Source organism: Mixophyes fleayi, chromosome 11, assembly GCF_038048845.1.
Source record: "Mixophyes fleayi isolate aMixFle1 chromosome 11, aMixFle1.hap1, whole genome shotgun sequence".
NCBI lineage: Eukaryota > Metazoa > Chordata > Amphibia > Anura > Limnodynastidae > Mixophyes > Mixophyes fleayi.
Genome location: NC_134412.1, coordinates 70551434 through 70574185, shown reverse-complemented (window position 1 = coordinate 70574185; position 22752 = coordinate 70551434). Strand labels below are relative to the sequence as shown.

The following is a 22752-nucleotide window of genomic DNA, read 5'->3' as shown; positions in this document are numbered from 1 at the left end:
GTGGAGATGTTGCCTATAGCAACCAATCACATTCTAGCTGTCATTTTGTAGAATGTACTAAATAAATGTTAACTAGAATCTGATTGGTTGCCAGTGTCGGACTGGGGCATGAAGGGCCCACCGGGGGACTGCAACGCTAGGGGCCCACCAGTGGGGGTGTGGCCGGCCATCATAGAGGCGGGACCAGACACTAGAGGGGGAGTGGTCAGCTCATAAAGGACAGCTAGTACCATAGTGTAGTATATAAAGAATGCAGTGTGTATATAGAGTACACATTCTTGACCTGCCCCTTAGATTGGGTAGAACAGTCACCAAAAATTGGGATTGTTCCAGTAAATCAGGTTTGGCTAACCTGTGGCACTCCAGGTGTTGTGAAACTACAAGCCCCAGCATGATTTGCCAATATATAGCAGCTTATTGCTGGAAGGGTATGCTGGAACTTGTAGTTTCACAACACTTGGAGTGCCACAGGTTAGCTAAGCTTGCACTAGACTCAGAACATTTGACAGACTGTCCTACCTGTTGTTGTCACTTTTACCACCTGTGGCTGCTGGTTTCTTTAGTTGCGGCTTGTGTGTATCCTGGAATGTTGAGGGTCCTATTTGGAAAAAATAATGGATACATTTAGAAAACACCAACCATCCCCGCTATTAAATCAACAGCACCCACATTTAATAAATAGGCCTCTCTCCAGCCCCAACATTAAAGTAATAGTACTCACATTTGATAAATAGATCTATTTCCCTCCAAACGACCCCAACATTAAATTCATACTATTCCCATTTAATAAATAAACCTATTACCCTCCCTCCAAACAGCCCCAGCAAGAAATTAATAGCATTTACGTTTAATACATCCATTTCCCACATTAAATATTAATATTCACATTTAATAGATAGCCCTCCTCCCCACACTCAGCCCTACATTCAATTATAGACACAAACCACCCCAGCATTAAATTAAAGGTCCCATCACCCCCTCCCTATAGTGTTCTCTGTACAGCCCCCCTCCCCATAGTTTAGCAAAGGCAGCCCCCCCCCCCTCACTATAGTTTAGTATAGATAGGCAGCCCCCCTATGCCACATAGTGGTGCCCCCAAAACAATATTATGCCACACAGTAGTGCCCCAAACAATGTTACTCCACACAGTAGTGCCCCCAAACAATGTTATGCCACACAGTAGTACCCGAAATTCACATATGCCACGTAATACTGTCCCCAATTCATATTATGCCCACAATAGTGTCCCCAATTCAAATTATACCCTCAATAGTGCCCCCCAATTCACATATGCCATGGAATAGTGCTCTCTCAATCCGCGCACACATATATATATATATATATATATATATATATAAAAGATAATTCTGTGTCAAGTGAAAGTCCTGGAATTTGGAGGAAATTGAAAGACATATCCAATAATATTAAATAAAAATAAGAAAATCTACTTACCCATGTTTTGATTGATGCAGCCTCTGCTACTTAGTCCTTCAGCGGTGGCGGGAGCATAAGACAGTCAGCTGACAGGAGGGGGGGAGGGGGCAGGTCACATGATCGCAGCTGCGATCGCATTTGAAAGATGACTGCGGCCAGTCATCTGTAGCAGCAGGGACGCCGATCACCATATTCTACGAGTATTCCCTTTATTATTCCGCTCACGCTCAGACAGTTTGTGTGTAACACACTTACTGACAAGAAGTCTGATGTGCGTAGGGGGAACTGTTCCCTGTGGTCAAACCTTATCTGGAAATATCTGACAAGAATCCCTGGACCTGGTCTCCCAGCAGGCACACGCTCCTCTGTCTAACACGCTGGCAGGATCTGGGCACACGTACTGCGTGTAACACGGGTGATATCAGGATGGTGATTGGGGAACTCTCCACACCAGGCCGGCAGCGAGAATGATTACAAAGGTTTATAACAAGCAGACGATATGAACTCTGTACACACAGCAGCAGGGACGCCGGGGAGGGCAGCAGGGATACCGAACATGTGAGCTGAATGGGCTCCGCCCACTTCTAGAAGGGGGTGTGGCCGTAAGGCAGAGGGGCCTACCGGTGATTTTTCCGGTAGTCCTGTAGGCCAGTCCGACACTGTTGGTTGCTATAGGCAACATCTCCACTTTTTTAAATCCTCAGTTTAGTAAATATACTCCCTAGAATATATATAGTCATTTCAGCTCAAAATATATCTGAAACAATTGTCATTTCCAAAGTTACTTAAACACTACATTTCTGCAAGTTCAAACACTTACAGGTTTTACTGTTTAACCAAAGTGACACATATTGAGGCTCATACACTGTAACCACATCTTAGAGACATGGGGGTATATTTACTAAACTGCGAGTTTGAAAAAGTTCCTATAGCAACCAATCAGATTCTAGCTGTCATTTTGCAGAATGTACTAAATAAAGGAGAATTAGAATATGATTGCTTGCTATAGACAACCTCTCTTCTTTTCCAAATGTAAATAGAGACCATGGTGTTTACAAAGACAAGCCTGCAAGCTTTTAATACTTGAGAACTAGGAAAGGAAAAAATTTCCAAAAGTAAAGCAAAACAAAACAAATTCTGACAGCTCCCTGTTGCGGTATTTAGTGGGAACAGATGAACAACTGTTTGGAACATTTTCGCATTTTACATAAATATTGTCTGTTTGCATTGTCCAAATAATGCTTCAGAGCAAAACACACTTTGATACATTAGGACTCCATGTGGTCACTATATACAGTATCACAGAAAAAAAAGTTATGATCGAAAAAGATGTCTCTAAAACCAAATATTTAAAACTTTAAATTGCAGTTTAGGTGGTTTGTTAATGTTACTTATCTGATGAGCTGGTTTGTGAAATACTAGAACCACTGGGCTACGTACCACGGCCGCAGGGTGTGCAGTGTATACAAGTCCATTAGTTAGGTGGGGCCTGTTTCATCTGTGGCTTTTAAGCCAGTTACTTATTTTATCTTTTCATAACTTGCATTTATGAGATAATCTGCCCATTAATTTGCCTTTGGAGACAATATCATGTAGCAAGTTGCAACAATAAAATATTTGATTTACAAAAAGACTCTTTAATGGAGCTGTTAAATGAAAAGCAAATAAATGAGTCATTTTATTATCAAAATCAAAACTGAAAAATTATTTTCTGTGTTAATTTTCTGGAAGAGGAACATGCCTAAATCTTGTACACAGGCCCACTTCATTCACAAAACACCCCCGATTAGAACACCAGGGGAAGGAAGGGATAGACATAATAAACCTCTAAGCTGAATTGTCTGTATTTAGGTAAACACATAGGGGCTCATATAAAGTTCTACGTGTGTCCAATTCTCACGTGCAAAATGTGCTTTTCCATATTGTGTACATCTAAGTCTATATGCACACTATGACGTGTCTGTCAGTTGCATGTCACTACATTTAAAGATGCAGAATGAGAGGGAGAAGAGACAGGCTAGCAGAGCCCATGTACAGTCAGGGTGTTCTATGTACCTTACATTGTATATAGGGGTGGAACCAGGAGCAGATACGTCTCTTAGGAGGTATATTTGTTACAAATGCTTCCCAACTGGTGCAGACAATGATGATCATTAGTACAGACCTTGCAAAAGGCTTAAAATAAATAAATATTTTTTTAAAAAGCAAAAGACGTGCCCCACCACAACCCCAAAAGTAATACCAAAGCTGCGAACCAAGGCTGGTATCAGCAAATCGGTGGGATGATAACTATGGGATCCCCTGAAATATGCTGATACTAGCACTAGGCTATGCCAGCCAGAGCTGGTAGCCCTATAGCAGGGAAACCCGTAGCATCGGTTTCCCCCTGCAATAGTGACAACCAGTCCTAGGCCAGTCAACGCAGGCCTGAATTCCCTAAGGAAAGTGGACCTGGAAAAAAAATGTAAGGATTCATCCTAGAAAGAAAACAACTACCCCATGCTGAAAGCACTAGTGATCTCCCACATGCCCTGGCACCAACGGGTATGCTTGAACTTGCAGAATTACAAATGCTAGCATACCCAAACACTAGGGAATTCAGCCACATGTAAGTCAGTTTAGGGTTGGTTAACAGTATAGCAGAGGGTATCCATACACCCTCAGGGTATCCATGCTTCTAGTTTGCCTGCTATAGTGCCACCAGAAAGAATAGAAGAGATATGACTGCGCTTTGGATGTTGCAACAAAATAGATATAATCAAACAATATCAAAAATATGTATGGATAAAAAACAATGTCTGGGAAGTATCAGATATCAATACAATCATTCTATAGCACTGCCTGGCTGGCATAGACACCCCACGCTTTTTCTCTACTCGATTTTGCAGATTCCAGGCAAAGTTGGTATTTGGAAGTGTACTGACAGTATACCACTGCTGTCCTTTGCTTAACTTTACTCAATAGTGTAATTACTGAAACCCCCCTACAGTCCACCAGAAATGTTTCTCGGGTGACAGCTGTCGCCTCCATCGCCAACCAGTTCCTGTTAAGGTGGGTGTTCTCACAGCGCTAATTGAATAGAGCCACCTTGTTTGGTCTCATGCTGGATTCTCCTCCTTCCCAATGCTAAACACTAACCATTTATTTATATACCGTGTTTCCCCGATAATAAGACACTGTCTTATTTTTTTTTGGGTAGGTCTTATTTTAATTAACAATGTCAATAAACAGGTAATGCCCCTCAGTCCTGCTTGTATCCCCATCATGCCACTCTGTCCTGCTTTTATCCCCATCATACCCCTCAGTCCTGCTTTACAATACTTTACTTACCGTTTTTTTTGTCTTCACTTTCCTCTTTTTCTGTACTCTTAGCGGCGCTGCTGTAAATGACGCTGGCTTGCACGCAAGCGTCATTCACAGAAAATGAGGGGAGGGTGCGTGCTGTGAGAGAGTGAGACGCTGCAGCTGTGATTGGATGCCACTGTTAAATCTTTAACAGCGGCATCCATTTCATGTGGGGGAGGGGGCGGAGCTGGGGGCATTGTATTATAGCGCAGGGACCGGGCAAAATGGGGATTTAGCTAGGTCTTATTTTAGAGGTAGGGCTTATTTTTCACCGTTCTGCAGAAGTAAGGTTAGGTCTTATTATCGGGTTAGGTCTTATTATCGGGGTAGGTCTTATTATCGGGGAAACAGGGTAACTCATCACCAAGACGAACCCTTATCCTGGCTCTTAAAGTGGCCACAAACTGAGTAATCCTGCATGAGCAACAAGATCCATTTCCAATTGTGTGTGATTGAGATTGGGCCACTTGGCTCTTGGGTGGAGTGTTAATATCACATAGGGGCCTGCGACTTTACACACAGTATAACACACTGGCTGACAGTGGTCAACTGGATCTCTAAGAATAGCCAAAAACAGTCTGAATAGCCTATCATTTGGGGTCTACAAAGCTAAAAATAAATCTCCAAAGCATTCTACTCAGAGTATATGTTGATTATACATTATCTATACATTTATCCTGTATTGAACAAGATTTAAACCCACTGAGTGGTAACTTTGGCTGAGACGTTCATTTGTAGGTGCACTGCAAACAATGTATAAAAAAGTGACAAATGTAATAAAAAGTCTGAAGTTTAAGCCATACATAAAGCTAAACCGGGCAGTATTTTTAGATACATACACCAAGTTTTATTCAATTCCAATGGTTGATTATAAATATTGCATGGGTAAAATGATATGTTCTCTTTAAGTAGTGGTTTTTCAAGCTGGTAAATAAACTGTTCTACACAGCACCATATTTTGAGCCTGGGTATAGTTGTTTGAACCATGTTAACACCTTCTACGCTGTACAGAGCAATTATCCCGTGCTGTGATTACATGTGTGCATTGTGGTATGTAAGAGTAATGTAGAAAAACAAATAACACTTACAGATGTATTTGCCCAACAACATGTACTTAGTACACCATTTAGTAGCGATACATGTAACTCAATTTTGGGGAGAGTAATGAGATGTGTAATACTTTAACATGACCTTGACCAGTTCCAAATAATAGACGCATTACACCAAATATGTGCATCTACTTTAGCTAGTATTTTATTTCTGTCCATCGTCACGTGTATGACTGTTTAATTGCATCACCTCAATCTTTGATCTGATATATTATGTTTTGAAACTTCCTCAAATTAGCTTAGTTACATCTGTAAGCATGTTGTCTGGTTAATGAAGAATTTTTACAAAATGTTCTTTAATCCACTGGGGATAGCTGGTATCTATCTCTTGTCTACTGAATGATTGCTGCTATCTAGTCTCTGAAAAATACCCCTGGATCCTGGTCTACATGGTCATCATTACAGAACCTTCTGCGACCACTAATACCTATATTGATAAACATCTGTGTTAAAATGGGATATATACAGGCCCGGTGCTCCCATTAGGCAAGGTTAGGCACTTGCCTAGGGCGCCGGGCTCTGGAGGGCACCACAGATTAAAAATTTCTTTAAAACTGTGCGGCGACCGCTGACCATACCTTTCACGGCCGCCGCACAGCTTCACATACATCCACAGAGAGGGGGGAGGGACTATTGCTCACCACCACCGCCGCCTCTCTGCTCCGTCTCCTCCCCTCCACTCACTGACTGACTGTCGGGCGTGACATCATCATCACGGCCCGACAGTGTCAGTGAGTGGAGGGGAGCAGACGTAGTAGAGAGGAGGCAAGTTAGAAGCAGGTAAGAAAAGACGCACATTTTCAAAATCGGCGCCCCCACCACTATTTTGTAAGTGTGCAGGATCGGGGCACTGATTTTGAAAATGTGCCAGGCGGGGGGCGCCGATTTTGTAAATGTGCCTAGGGCACCACGGACCCTAGCACCGGCCCTGGATTTATATGCTTTATATACTGTCTTTTAATGAATGTAAACATGATTGAGGTAACACAGACTGAAAATCGCTCTCATCGCCATTAGCGGACTGGTTAATATCATACTTACCAACCTTTTTAAAGTTCCTTCCGGGAGATCTCAGGCAGGGGGGCATGGTTGGAAGGCGGGGCACTGTGAATCGCGTCATTTTGGCCCTGCCCCGTGACAAAATGCCGTTTTTTGTCACGGGGGTAGGGCCAAAATGACGCGGTTCACAGCGAATTGCATCATTTTGACAGTGAGAGGCCGTTTGCAGGATATTTGCCTGCTCTCCCGGGAGTTTGGGAGATGTACCCAAATTTCGGAAGTCTCCCGGACATTCTGGGAGAGTTGGCAAGTATGGTTAATATCACGAATTACATGAAAAGTGGCACCAATAGCAATGGACTCCTGCTCTTGCTTGATCTGCAAATAATTTAGCTACACAACAGGTTTCTGTTGTTCAACAGACCGCCCTTGTGTAACAGAGGTATATTAAATAGACATTTCCTCCACTTGCTCTCTTTCAATTCTCATATTTATTGCCTTTGCAGACATTGTTGGTTAACAATAATCTGAATCTGTCTACACTGAATATTTGTTAAATCAATATTAGTACTTTGCACAGTACCATATAAAATCAAGCAGTTTGACACTAACCATTCAAAACTTTATCTTTGATCGTAACTGCTTTGAATTGCTTTAAATCAAATGTGTTTACTTTGGGCCCCAATCAGCTTAAATTCTTAGGGCTTGTCCTTCAGTGTGCCTTAGGCTAGGTACACACTACAAAAGCTTTCCACCAATCTGTAATCACTAACAATTTACAAAGACTGATGTTCCAATCAGTCTGCTGATACACACACGATTTACCTTCAGATCTGTGCTCTTCACCTGGTCCAAGGGAATGACTGCACAGTCTCCCCTCCAGAGCCTGCACCCTCTGCTCTCCAGCCTGCACCTTGTATTGTCTCCTCTCCAGCCTGCACCCTCTCCTGTCCTGCCTACACCCTCTCCTCTCCAGCCTGCACACTCTCCTGTCCTGCCTGCACCCTCTTCTCTCCAGCCTGCACCCTCTCCTCTCCAGCCTGCACCCTCTCCTGTCCAGCCTGCAACCTGTATTGTCTCCTCTCCAGCCTGCACCCTCTCCTCTCCAGCCTGCGCCCTTTCCTCTCCAGCCTGCACCTTGTATTGTCTCCTCTCCAGCCTATACCCTCTCCTCTCCAGCCTGCACCTTGTATTGTCTCATCTCCAGCCTGCACTCTCTCCTCTCCAGCTTGCACCCTCTCCTCTCCAGCCTGCACCCTGTATTGTCTCCTCTCCAGCCTACACCCTCTCCTCTCCAGCCTGCACCCTGTATTGTCTCCTCTCCAGCCTGTACTGCTCCCTGTCCTGCCTGCACCGTATACTGCCAGATTCTACTTATCATTTATTTAGTACATTCTGCAAAATGACAGCTAAAATCTGATTGGTTGCTATAGGCAACATCTCCACTTTTTCAAACCCGCAGTTTAGTAAATATACCCTTTGGTGTTCAGGTGGTAAAATCGCACTTATAGGTGAACCTATTAATCTTAATCCATGATATTGGACTGTTATCAAGTTAAATTTGTGATTACAAATAGCATAACTGCTGGGTAAAAATATTTATGGTTCACCGTTGCGTTAAAATTAGCATATGCACTTTAGAGAGATTTGTATGGTTCATCATTGTTCTACCTGTTGCACTGCCCACACCAGATTGTATACATAAAGGTTACAATTCAATTGTCCGGGCTGAGCAGCGGAGTGGCTCCTGAACTGTTGTTTGGGCACTCTGCAGCGATGCAACAGTGCAGATTTTTCCTCACACCCCATAGAGTTTTGCAGGAAGTTCTGCAATGTTGGGGTACCATACAAAAGTGTGCGTCTGAACATCACAGACAGTGGAATTCCCCCTAAGAGTCTTATGACTCAGCGCTGAATAATTGTTTATACTGGACATCTCTTGTTTTATATCTGCCGTATAGCAATGTGTGTCTTAAAACAAAAAACGTCCAGCTGTAAAAGAGCCTCTTGGTATTCAAATCCTGTTATTGTCCAATTATGCATTTTGGAGCTCCTCCACCATCAGGAGCATATCTACCAAAATCTTAAATGACGGAGAGGCCAAACAATATGTTGTGCATATCTCTACGCGGAGGAAGCCATTCAGAAACACTTAAAACGGTAATGATAATATCTACTATTAAATCTGTTATCTCAGGCTCCACTTCAGACAATGTTATAGCCCACTTCATCTTTCATTACTGTAAGGGTAGGCTGAGTTTACTTGAGTTAATTGTATAAACTCAGTGGCCCTTATCTGTATTAGTTCATTATGTTATGTATAAAGTAAAATGGTTAAAACATTGTATTATTATTTTTATGAATCTCACTTTTTAGGAATCATTTTTTATGCTAGCATAATAGTGGTAATTAATGTAATAAATGTACTACTAATGATCGCAGTGTTAATTGATCCTGCACCACAGGACTTCCACAGTCCCTAAAATATGGTGTTAAAGAAAATAATTCAATTATTTTTTTTTTTAGATAGATTTGATACTTTAAGAGATAATTCATTTTATTATCCCTCTGGGCATCAACACAGCAAAAGTCAAATGTTTTGAACCTCGAGTTGTAGACAGCAGCCAAAAAATTATTGGAATTTCTATTTTAATAAAGCTTGAATTAATGAACCAGTTCTGTTGAGTTCATTAATATCCCAGTTTGGACTGAGGGGGTTTAGGAATTCATTTGATGCTTACACATAAACTTTACTTATGAACTTAAAAGAAAGTTAAACAACAAAGTTTCCAAAACATTATATAAATGAAATATAATTATATGTTTCAATAATTAATTCAAACACATATATTTGTTTTTCATTTTAAGTATTATTTTTAGCCTGTTTAACCCTATGGTTGGTCTGTTCTTTTTAAACCTGTAGGTGTCAGGATACAGATTGTGACTACTGTCAGTAAAGTCAGTTAGGGTTCAGTTTTTTCTTTTTGTTTCTTATATCTTTAGCTGCTCACAAAGGGCCTCATTTTCAGATAGGAGTGAATTATACTTCCCAACTTTTTAATTTTCCCCTCCTGGAGATCCCTAGAGGAGGTGGGGTAAGAGGACGGAGGAGGATGGGGGGGCGCAGTGAGTGGTGTCATGTTGACCCTGCCCCCACAACGCAATGACGTCTAAGTGTCATTTTGCAGCAGTAAGCGAGGCCAAAATGACATGATACGTCGAGAATTGCGTTGTGGGGGCTCTAATTCTGCCCACTTCACTAGCAAGTGAGTGGATGTCAGAGAATGGCATGCTTTCCTGGCAGTCCGGGAGACCGACCCGAAATTTGGGAGTCTCCCAGACATTTCGGGAGAGTGGGCTATTATGGAGTAAATCCATCTATAAGGTGCAAATGTACAGCCTTTGGGCCGTGTTTAGAGTTAGGAGTAAATACAGGAGAGGTGAACAGCGTCCAGATTTAGAGAGAATAGGCAGAGTGAGCCGCAGAGAAGAGCGTGCTGCTCAGAGGCAGGAGACATAGCATCCCGACTGCTAAGCAACAGCAGGGACAGAATGGGAGTAAGTGTGACCCATGCAATTAGCATGGTGGTGCATAACACCTTGCTCTACCTGAATTCCACATCATAATACCACCTTGCAAGCCCCTACATAATCTGTATATGCTTTTGAAATTATAAGAATATACTTAAATGAGGATGCACCTTCTTGCGCATTCTTACTCAATAATACTACCCATTATCACAAAAGTCACAGCTAATTATCAAAAGTATTTGGAACTTGATTCTTGGTCCACTGTTCCCTTTTACTATCGTTCTTCTTATGTGACTTTTCAGCCATGTTTTTAAACACAGGCAGCAACGTGACTATCTGTTCTAATTTTTTTCTTTTATCCCCATGGCCAAGTACAAGACTAAGTGCAAGACTAAGGGCAGGCCTAGGTACACTTACACCTCCCCATTATTCTCACTAAGGACTAGTACAATTGTCCCAATGTCCCATAGTCATCTGCATACTAAATGGTGCAAATAAGCCTGCCCATGTACTTGCAGCCTGGACTCTCCCTTAGCATGCCTCTACACGCCCTTTTAACCTACCTCCTTGGAGCCCTCACCTGCCATCCTACCTTCACTATCCTAGCTTGCTTTCTCGCCCATAAATTGTGCAGCCAAGCTGTAGACAGATCAATTGCCCCAAATGAACCACAACTCACATCTATCATAATGCTCCTCATCTTTGTTGGCACTCCTGCATTACCCATCCACCTTTCTAGAGCTCTAGTACCGTGCCAAGCAGCTCAGTCACTGAGACACTGGAAGGGCACACTGACTAAAGAATCTAATTCTGCTAAAAAGGATGTCCTCCTGATTTCCCTTTGAATGCATTTTGTGTTTCCGGGTCTAGCTTGTGTTTCAGCACCTGCTGTTCCCCATAGACCTGTTTATGTGCTATGGTCATCTACTACTTCATGTTGTGTAAGCAATGTCCATTATACATTCTTTAATGCACCCTGCCTGGTGTGAGCCACAAACTTTTACCTGCACCTCAGACTGCTCCAGCTGAAGAGGCTCCCAGCCAGCTATTATTCATGGCTGCAACTTTCTACCAGCATGCTCTCTTCACTCCCAGCAGGTAAATTAGGCTTTGTCTTAGCTATAACTGGCAATGACTCTGTGAACAGAAAAGACAGCTAACAACGTGAACATACAGAAATGGATTTACCTTCCTAATGCCCCACATTTACTACTCTTGGGGTGTATGTATCAAGCTGTGAGTTTCCGGCGGATTTGTAAAGTGGAGACGTTGCCTACAGCAACCAATCAGATTCCACATTTCAAACTTGCTGGAAACTAGCAGCTTGACACATTTATCTTCTGTGAAAATGAAGCCCTCTTGATGACCATAGAGGCCGTACTGGGGCCTCTACTACTTACTCCTTGGGACCATTCTGGTGACATAATTGCACTTTTCTGCCGATTCCTCAAACAGCTTCTATGCCCCCATCCTGAGACTGTGGCCTCCTTTGCCGCAATCTCTATTTTACCTGTCTCCTAGGGATAGCTTTGGGCCTTACAGTGTAAGAGCCCCCTGGATGCTACATGAAGCAAACCTTTCATTAGATGATAACGTACCCCATATTCATACCGGCCCCCTCTTGTAGGGCAATCCAAAACAGGCTTCCTGGCATTTCAGATACTATATATATCTTCCAGCACTGTAGGAGATGCACTTTTCACTCTTCCACCTACAATCCTCTCACTTGGACACATTTTTACCAAACCCATTGACCAACCATTACTACTGACTGTTAGTTTAATTATATTGGATGTTTCCTCAGTCATATTTGGGGTGTTTATAATTATGCTCACTAACTCCACCACACATTGCTGGGACCCTGCTTCTCCGTGCCGAAAAGGGTCTAGCTTGTATTGTAGCTGTTGCTCAGACACCTCAGCTGTGGCATCTGACAGTGATGCAAATTATTTTCTCCTGTTCATGGTTGACAGCAGCACATCTCCCTTCACCTTCCCCAGCAGAACCTTCTGAAATGGTTGAAACTCTACCTAAACTAGATTTCTCCTTCTCTTCTATTATGAGCTGGGCTTTCAGTGGCTCTGATCAAGAATTTTCTTTCCTAACGAACCACAATGATAAATGTGGTTTTATACGCTGAAAATATTCTAACTGATTCACAGGAAGGATTGATGTCATCACCTTGGAAATGAAATCTGCAGCCGCAATAAAGGTAATATTTGTTTTACTCCACAACAGAAAGTTTCCCTTAGCCTGGGCTGCAAGAGGAAATGGCAAATTGGATTTCAAAAGAGCTTTACGGACACCAAGGGCGGATTGGCCATTGGGCTTACCGGGAATTTTACCGGTAGGCCGGGGACATGATGAGGCCGACTGTCGGCTGACTTGAAGTTCTTGTTTTATTACATCTTATTTTTTTATCTGGTTTTTTTTTATTTTTTTTATTATGGATGCCGGCCGACAATCAGTGCCAGCCTTATATGGGGACGGATTGGGGGGGGAGAGAGGGGGCAGCGTAGGCCCCCTGAATCAGAGGTGCCAGCAGGGGGAACATTGTTGTGGCCGCGGAACTCATCATAAACCCCGCCCCCATGCGTGGCCGCTTCCTTGTCCTATCCAGTAATAAACAAAGGTCACATGGGACGCGCACCATGTGACTGGTGCTGTCCCATGTGTACTGTGCAGGAAGCGCCGCTGGAATAAGGTAAGTGTGAGGGTGTTTTATGTCAATGTAGCGTGTGCTAGTGTTATGGAAATGTAATGAGGGCCAGGACAGGAGACGTTATGTCAATGTAGTGTGTGTGTTAATGTAGTGTGTGTGGGCAGGGGGCTAATGTCAGTATATTGTGTGTGGGCAGGGGGGCTAATGTCAATATATTGTGTGTGGGCAGGGGGGCTAATGTCAATATATTGTGTGTGGGCAGGGGGGCTAATGTCAGTATATTGTGTGTGGGCAGGGGGGCTAATGTCAGTATATTGTGTGTGGGCAGGGGGGCTAATGTCAGTATATTGTGTGTGGGCAGGGGGGCTTATGTCACTGTAATGGGGGTGAGGGGGGCTTATGTCACTGTAGTGTGTGGGCAGGGGTTCTTATGGCAATGAAATGGGGGGTGAGGACTGGGGTCATACGACAATGAAAAGGGGTGAGGGCAGGAGGGCATATGACAATGAAATGGGGGCGAGGGCATATGACAATGAAATGGGGGTGAGGGCAGGAGGGTATATGACAATGAAATGGGGGTGAGGGCAGGGGGGCTTATGGTAATGAAATGGGGGTGTGAGTTAGGTGGTGACTAATGGGTGATGGTGGGGCAATTTAGTTTAATAGTGGGGGGGCCTAACAATTTAAGATAAGTAGGCAGGACTTTTAATTTACTGCTAGTTTGGGGCTATTAATTCAATGTGGGGCTGATTTTGGGGAGGAGGGCTATTTATTAAATGTGAATATGAATAAATTAAGGCAAGGGATGATTTTGGGAAATGGTTATATTTATTAAACGTAAATGCTATTTATTGCTGGTCCTGTTTGGACGTAGGGAAATAGGTTAATTTATTAAATGCGGATACTATTAATTTAATGTTTGGGTTGGTTGGAGGGAAATAGATCTATTGATCAAATGTGAATACTTTTATTTTAATGGAGCTAGAGGGAGGCCTAATTATTAAACGTGTGTGCTATTGATTTAACGCCGGGGCTCATTGGAGTTTTCTTAATTTAATGTACCCATTTTTTTTCCAGATATTACTCTCAACATTCCAGGATCCAGATGAGCAACAACTAAGCTAAAGACACCAGCAGCCACAGGTAGGGAAAGCGACAAGAACAGGACACATATACTCTGGTACATACAGTAGGCACACAGACACAGTGAGCGCACACACATACGGGGACAGACACAGTGGGTACACACGCATACTGGGCCCTGCCTACCATTTATTTGGCCCCGCCCACATGAGGCCACTTTCAGACTTTTTTCCAGGGCCACTTTAAGTTCTCAATCCGCCCCTGACGGACACTATCTATTATTTTTAACCACCAACACAGTTTATCATATGTGATAGAATCGTGAAGCAGGAAACATACCATATCATATCATCTTTTCGTTTGAAAGTACTGGTTAAACAGGAAGTGCATACAGTTCCTAAACTATTTATGAACTATTTATAAACTTATAGCGTGACATTGGCTTTACTTTTTTATAAAAATATTCTGTATGATTGTGATTGTTAATACTATTTCCCATTCACATAATAATACAAGCATTACTCAACACTGTGTTTCATTACTGTGTTTCATTGTGCATCATTACTCATCACATATGTAGACACTGAGCGCTAACTAATTCTGTTTCATTAACAATAACCACAAAACAGATAGAAGCCAAAATAAAGAAAACTAGTTAAAACAGCTTCTATAACAACATAACAAAAACATTATAAAATAGCCAGATTATTCTGACACTACACAGTCTGACTGGAGCCTCACGACACTGCTCTGTGCTATTGCTCTGGTGTTTGTTGATCACAGTGAGGAGGTCACCTTTCTGGCAGGGCCTCTCCATATCCAGTCAGAATGGAGGCAGTCATCATCATCATTTATTTATATAGCGCCAACATATTCCGTAGCGCTTTACAATTGGGGACAAACATAGTAAAATAATAAACAAACTGGTTAAACAGACAAGGAGGTGAGAAGGCCCTGCTTGCAAGCTTACAATCTATGGGACAATGGAAGTTTGACACATGAGGCTAAGGCTACATTTTGCATTTCGGCCCAGCCAGGCTGTAAAGGTAAAAGTGACTCATAAGCTAAATGATCCTGTCACACAACAATGTTGGTCAGGGGGTAGTTGTCTTGTGTGAAATTGTGTAATGGGTGGTAATAGGGTAAGGTAGGGAGGTTAAGAGGGTGGTTGAGGAATATTATAAGCTTCTCTGAAGAGGTAGGTTTTCAGAGAATGCTTGAAAGTTTGTAGACCAGAGGAGATTTCTGACAGGAATGCTGCACAGTCTGTCACAGACATATTTATCAACTTTTTACGTCTCCCTTTCGAGAAATCCTTGAGGAATAATGAATTGTCAGAACGGAGAGAGGCGGGATGCAGTGAATCGTGTCATTTGGCCCCTCCCTTGCAGAGGGGGCAAATCACGCCATCAAGGCCCTCATCTTGCCAACTTCACTATGAAGTGGGCAGGATGCGTGAGAATAGCCTGCTCTCTCAGGAGTACAGGAAACCTACCCAGGATTCGGGAGTCTCCCAGACATTCCGGGAGTGTGGACAAGTGTGGTCACAGATCCTCTGCCTGGTGTCTGTTCAGTCCTTTGGCTCAGTGCAATCCAGCACTACTTGACCTGAGCAATTCACTGACAGTTCATTAGTCAGCAAAGAGAAAAAGAGGCAGGGCTAGGTGTGCCCTAGATTATTGCCTTCCTGTCAACCTAAAGAATGATGGTTAGAATGGGCTGGGCTACAAGGACATCAACAAAACCTGTGGGGTCTGTAATAAACTGCATTTTCTTTGGGCACCCTTGGCTTAGATGCATGAATAGGATGTATGTTGGCCGAACCCCGTCCATATCAAACTGTGTATGATGTGTACAATTGCCACTTAAGAGGAAGTACTGACAGTGTTTTCACCTATGATTAATTTGAACATTTAATAGTGGTCTATTCAAATTATTACCTAGTAGCAAATGTCAGCATTGGTATTACTCAGGGCCGGATTAAGGGAATGGAGGCCCCTGGGCTAAGGGGCCCTCCATTCCCCGCGAGGCCCCCAATGTGAGCCGTCCGCCGCCCCCCACCCCCCGCGAGGACCCCCCCATGCACTTACCTGTCAGTGCAGTCCTCCGTCCCGGCGTGCTGTAAGCTCCTTACTGAGGAGATCTCGCGAGAGTTCATGAACTCTCGCGAGATATCCTCAGTAAGCAGACTACAGCGCGCCGGGACGGAGGACTGCACTGACAGTACTCAGCAGCATCGATCGGGCCGGGGGCGCCCCCGCCCCCGACCGATCAATAATGCTGCTGAGGAGTTTGAAGGGCCCCCTGGATGCCCGAGGCCCCTGGGCTATAGCCCAGTTAGACCTCGGGTTAATCCGGCCCTGGTATTACTGATAAAGGTTTCAGAATTGAGAACAAAATTGTCTTCTAAAATATGGTTTCCCAACAAATTTTGATTAAAAAAAGAAATAAATAACATAGTAACATGTAAATTATAAACACTGTTGCGCAATTAAAACAACTTTAAAAATAATATAAATGTAACTCTCACTTTGCCGTTCTGAGGGAAATGGTTTAGTGCTTTGTCCCCGCTTCATTCAGAGCAGTGCCTCCATTGAAATCTTGATTTGTGGTTATTGGGGAATGTCAAGGATCACGAACACCAGGGAGAGATTTGTGAAACTCCCTGATCACCACCCACTGTGACACTAAATGACAGATAACTCATTGATTGGTGCAGGAGCCACCCTGGCACATTTATTTATTATAAAGAAACGCAAAGGATAGAGTGACTAACAGCTTTTTGTGTCTAAAACTATATATCTGGTTACAACATGTTAATATACATTAGCACACAAAGAATTCCGCAGAATCTTGCGATAACTTCACATTCACAAAAAACAGGAACAAATTGACTCTAGCTAAGGATGTAACGTGACAGTACATCTTAATATGCATTTGGACACGGATTGAAATCTTAATAATCCTGTATAACACTAATGCCCTGTTACTGAGGTACCTCAAGCAGTAAACAATCTAACTCTGAGCAGTGTGTTAAGACTACCTATAGAAATACCATTTAATTTAAAAAGCTTCCTTGTACTGATTTATTTAAAATGACTTACTGCACACATCACACTGCACACCCATGTAAGGGACAGAATGGCAGTTAGTGTGACCCATGCGATTAGTATAGTAGTGCATAACACCTTGCTGTACCTGAATTCCTCATCATAATACCACCTTGCAAGCCCCCACATAATCTGTATATGCTTTCGAAATGATAAGAACATACTTAAATGAGGATGCACCTTCTTGCGCAATCTTTCTCAAAAAATACTACCCATTATCACAGAAGTCTGCAGCTAATTACCCAAAGTATTTGGAACTTGATTCTTGGTCCACTCTTCCCTTTTACTATCGTTCTTCTTATGAGACTTTGCAGCCATGTTTTTAAACACAGGCAGCAACATGACTATGTTTTCTAATTTTTTTCTTTTATCTCCATGGCCAAGTACAAGACTAAGTGCAAGACTAAGGGCAGGCCCAGGTACACTTACACCTCCCCATTATTATCACTAGGGACTAGTACCATTGTCCCATTGTCCCATAGTCATCTGCATACTAAATGGTGCAAATAAGCCTGCCCATGTACTTGCAGCCTGGCTCCCAGAAAATGTACAGTCTGGACTCTCCCTTAGCATGCCTCTACATGCCCTTTTTACTTACCTCCTTGAAGCCTTCACCTGCCATCCTACATTCACTATCCTAGCTTGCTTTCTCGCCCATAAATTGTGCAGCCAAGCTGTAGACAGATCAATTGCCCCAAATGAACCATGACTCACATCCATCATAATGCTCCTCACCTTTGTTGGCACTCCTGCATTACCCATCCACCTTTCCAGAACTTTAGTACCGTGCCAAGCAGCGCAGTCACTGAGACACTGGAAGGGCACACTGACTAACGAAGCTAATTCTGCTAAAAAAGGATGTCCTCCTGATTTCTCTTTGAATGCATTTTGTGTTTCTGGTTCTAGCTTGTGTTTCAGCACCTGCTGTTCCCCATAGACCTGTTTATGTGCTATGGTCATCTACTACTCTGTGTTGTTTAAGCAATGTCCATAATACATTCTTTAATGCGCCCTGCCTGGTGTGAGCCACAAGCGTTTACCTGCACCTCCGATTGCTCCAACTGAAGGGGCTCCCAGCCAGCTATTACTGATGTAGATTGGAAAGGTGTAAATAAAAACACAAAGACCAAATTGGTAAATTAAAAAATATATATATTTTAAATAAATACGATTGTAAATACAGAGCATAAAACAACAACTGTTACAGGAATAAAAGGAAACCAATGTGGTTAGTATTAGAACCAATAAGTGAACAAAAGAGAGTATTTACATTTTTAGTAGAAGGCACTGAAGGTAGATTATGGAAATAATAGGGATGTAGTAAAATATGTAAAAAATAAATCAGGTTAGCAAAGATTAAAGCTGAAAAACAAACTGCTAAAAATAGTAAGTCTAATGCCACAACTGTTATTTAAGTGCATAAACAGCAAGAAAAATAAAACCAATAATTAAGGCCACTAAATGATAGACCAGGAAAAATAAATTGAAAATTTAAAGCAAAAGCTAATCTTTTTAAATATGTTTTTTAATCTGTATTTAAAGGGAAAGGAAAACATGTCAGGAAATATGTTGTGTAGCGATATCATATGCAAGCTATTAATTTGTACTTGTCTAAGAGAGGAGAAAGAGCATGTCTTCCTAAAAACATATTACAGCAAATCTTACAACAGATAAAGCACCTGGCCCACATGACATGCACTCACGTGTACTTAAGAACAAAGGGCCTGATTCATTAAGGATCTTAACTTAAGAAACTTCTTATTTCAGTCTCCTGGACAAAACCAAGTTACAATGCAAGGGGTGCAAATTAGTATTCTGTTTTGCACATAAGTTAAATACTGCCTGTTTTTTCATGTAGCACACAAATACTTGATAGCTTATTTGTACACTGAAATTTAAAGTTGATATTTGTGTGCTACATGAAAATACAGTCAGTATTTAACTTATGTGAAAAACAAAATAATAATTTGCACCCCTTGCATTGTAACATGGTTTTGTCCAGGAGACTGAAATAAGAAGTTTCTCAAGTTAAGATCCTTAATGAATCAGGCCCAAAGTTTGGTAATTGAAACTAGAAAATTGGAGAGGGAAACATAGATTTTTGATCGTATGAGGTAATCCTTATATCTAAATAAGAGAAATTCTGGCTATTTAAATGTGACAAAATGCAAGTAATGATAGGGAAGCATTGGAAGTAGACCTGTATAGGACAACAATGTTTCATATATTTATTAATGTAATCTACTTACTGTATGCTATGATATTTACAATGACTTGATAATATAAGATTCAAAGGGGCATATTCAATTAGCTTTTGGATTCGCGGTAACGCGCCGGAACAGCCACGAAACGTAATACACGGTACCGCAATAACGTGGATTTTTGTTCGCAGCCCATAGGGTTGCGAACGAAAATCCACGTTAATGCGGTACCGTAATACCCGCAAGAACGCGCACTTTTCGCGGCAACGCGCGTTACCGCGAATCCAAAAGCTAATTGAATATGCCCCCAAAGGATCTAGGAGGGACTATGTGTGTTAAATACAGCCCTGGCCTGAAGGAAGACTTAAAGTACAGCTATCGCCTACACATAGTGAAGATAGACTATTTTATGACTATTCATGAGAATGCTGCCTAGTCATATTGCTGAGGTAGGCTGCATATGAAATCACTACTGCATCATTAATTGTTGAGCTGGATTCTTATGAATATGGGTATAGATTACAAAATGGTGCACTTGTCAACATTGCTGAATCCTAAATAATAGATCACAATGTATTGACTATAAAACTGCACCAAAAGCCTTCTACTTTCAAATTGGGTGAATTATGTATTAGTTTCTATCTTCATTTTTTTCTTTTTCACAGGAAACAGTCAGCGGTTGGTTCTCCTTGTACCCCATCTCCGAATGGAGGACTGTGCTGTATTCCACAACAGCTGGCAGGGACAGTAAGTGGCTGAGAACTTTCCCCCTGTGATTTTACAAAGGATTGTTGCTTTTCTACTGCTGTCTAAGGGTAACAAGTAGTCACATCTGTAAAGTAAGCAAAATGACACCTACTAATCATATAGATACTATGAATGTAAATATGCAGAGAGGTTGTAAATACATAAGACCATATGTTTTACTTATCAAATATAGAACATACAGATTAGCTAAGCCTTACTTATAAATATTATACAGGCCAATGATATATTAAAACTAGAGATGTTCACTGACCCCCGTGTTCTGGTTTTGGACCTGGATTAACTTCGTGTTTTGACTATGGTTTGGATCCCGATTTTTTTTTTCTAAAATCCCGATTTCCCCCCCCCCCGTAATATCACATATTTTTGCTTTTTTTCCCCCCCTACATTATTATTAACCTCAATGACACTAATTTCAGGTCATTTGCAGTAAATTTTGACCACCTCACAGATCACAATATTATTTACATACACTTTCAAACAAACACTGCAGCCGTTCTTGCCAGTGATAAGAAGAAGGTCATTGTAATACCTGGGCATAAGACCAAAAAATCCACCTCTTATGTGGGGAATTATTTTTACCCAAATCCTGACAACAGTTGTCTAGCCATTTGTAGCGTTAGTAAAGCCACAGTCAGTAGAGGTAGGGACCTTAACCATCTAGGAACCTGATCCATGTTTCGCCATTTGAAGCGAGTTCATGGCAACTTATGCTGAAAAAATAACAGCAAGCAGTCCATCATCAGCTAGGTCCCTTCTCTAAGCTAGATCCTGACGCCTGCAATCTACACCCACAACACCGTCCTCATCAATATCCTCAGTAGCGATCGGTGTTAGTCCTGCATCCAAGTTGCTAAGGCTAGATGACTCCTCCACTATCCTGGATTCCTCAGAAGAATTCTTGAACGTTATTCCCACTGCTGCTGCTGCTACTGCTGCTGCTGCTGGGGGTGAATCTTCATTCCAGAAGCAGACCAAGAAGAATACTACTAGTAGTTTGCAACAATTGATTGTTAAACAATCCTTTGCAAGAGGAAGCAAGTATGAAAGCTGTCACCCAGTGGCATAGCGGATCACAGACACCATGGCGACTATGCTAGTATTATATCTGCGTCCAATATCCACTATTAATGCAGCTAGTTTTAAACAGTTACTTGAGGTCTTCGGTCCCTGTTACCAAATTCCATCACAACACCATTTTACTAGAAAAGCTATTCCTCACCTCTACCAGAAGGTTCGTAAAAAATGTGATTATTGGGCTACAAAATGCCATTCTACCCACTGTACACTTAACCACAGATATGTGGACAAGCGGAACTGAGCAAACTAAAGATTATATGATTGTGACAGCCCACTGGGTTGGTGATTCGCCTTCACCAGCAAGGACAGCAACAGCATGTACCCAAGAACGTCGCATTTTTCAGAGACAGGCTACCCCTAGCGAGAGTAGCGAGAGTCTTACGGACTCCCGGGAGAGTGTGGCAATCTCCCGCATCTGGATAATTCTGCCCAACTTCCTAGTGAAGTGGGCAGAATTAAGTCCCAAACGCCGCGATTTCCGGATAATCGTGGCATTTGGCCCCGCCCTCTGCTGGCAAATTACGTCATGGGGGCGGGACCAAAATGACACACATTTTGGAGCCCAGCCCCCCGTTACGCCCACCTCCTCCGCAGGCTACCGGATTTGAAGATCAGAAAGCTGGTAAGTGTGGAATAGAGCATTGATCTCAATGTCAGCATATTCTCTAATATATACTAACCAGGGAATGTAGCATGCAGTCTACACTGAGGACATGTAAAATTATTTCCCTCTTCACTTTCCCAATTTACCACCTGGGCACTAAAATTCAGTCAGAATTTTTTAGTTTTGTTGCTCTTGGACACAACACAGAGCTACTGTGCTCCTTGAATACAATTGTATTTACAGAACAAGAATAATGTTGGCATAAAATTGACAACCCAAGGCTATAATCTTGAAAGCACATTAGCAAAAGACTAAGCACCCATATTAAATGATAAAGATGATGAAAAAAAGTCAAGGCTCAAATAAATATGTATATAACCAAATAATTTTAGTTTCACAAACTGAGTATGAACACTGATAAATTACCTTATGTAATATGACAAAAAAAGTGAAAAAAAAATTAACTATATCAAATAATTAAAACCAGGGAAATGTTAATTCATATGAAACAAAAGTATAGAAGCAACTATTACACATTGATACAATGTACATACCAGTGGCGCATGCAGGGGGGTTTCTGAGTCTCCAGAAACCCCCCCCTGCGCTAACTAAATGGCCACTATAGCGGCACTGTCTTATACAGCAGCCGCTGCGCTGTCAAAGAAGCGTCCGCGGCGGTGCTGTAGTGTATACAGCACTGCGGCGGATGCTTCTTTGACAGCGCCGCGGCTGCTGTATAGGACAGCGCTGCCTAAACGGAGCTGCTGCGCATGCGCAGTAGCTCTCGCGCGGCTTGGGTTTTTTTTGGGGGGGGTCGGGGGGGAATTCT

At 42.3% G+C, this 22752-nt stretch overlaps 1 protein-coding gene across 3 annotated transcripts in view; it reads left to right on the top strand.

Annotated features, from left to right (window-relative positions):
* The window catches only part of LOC142107863 (putative pleckstrin homology domain-containing family N member 1), a 50363-nt gene that overhangs the window by 1488 nt on the left and 26123 nt on the right, over window positions 1–22752 (top strand). For 2 of the 3 annotated variants that reach the window (XM_075191505.1, XM_075191504.1), the window contains one exon: window positions 20140–20221. In XM_075191505.1, coding sequence (XP_075047606.1) covers window positions 20140–20221 — 82 coding nt within the window. Of the gene's footprint in view, window positions 1–13835; window positions 14224–20139; window positions 20222–22752 lie in introns of those variants that run through there. The other variant, XM_075191506.1, reaches the window with a different exon arrangement.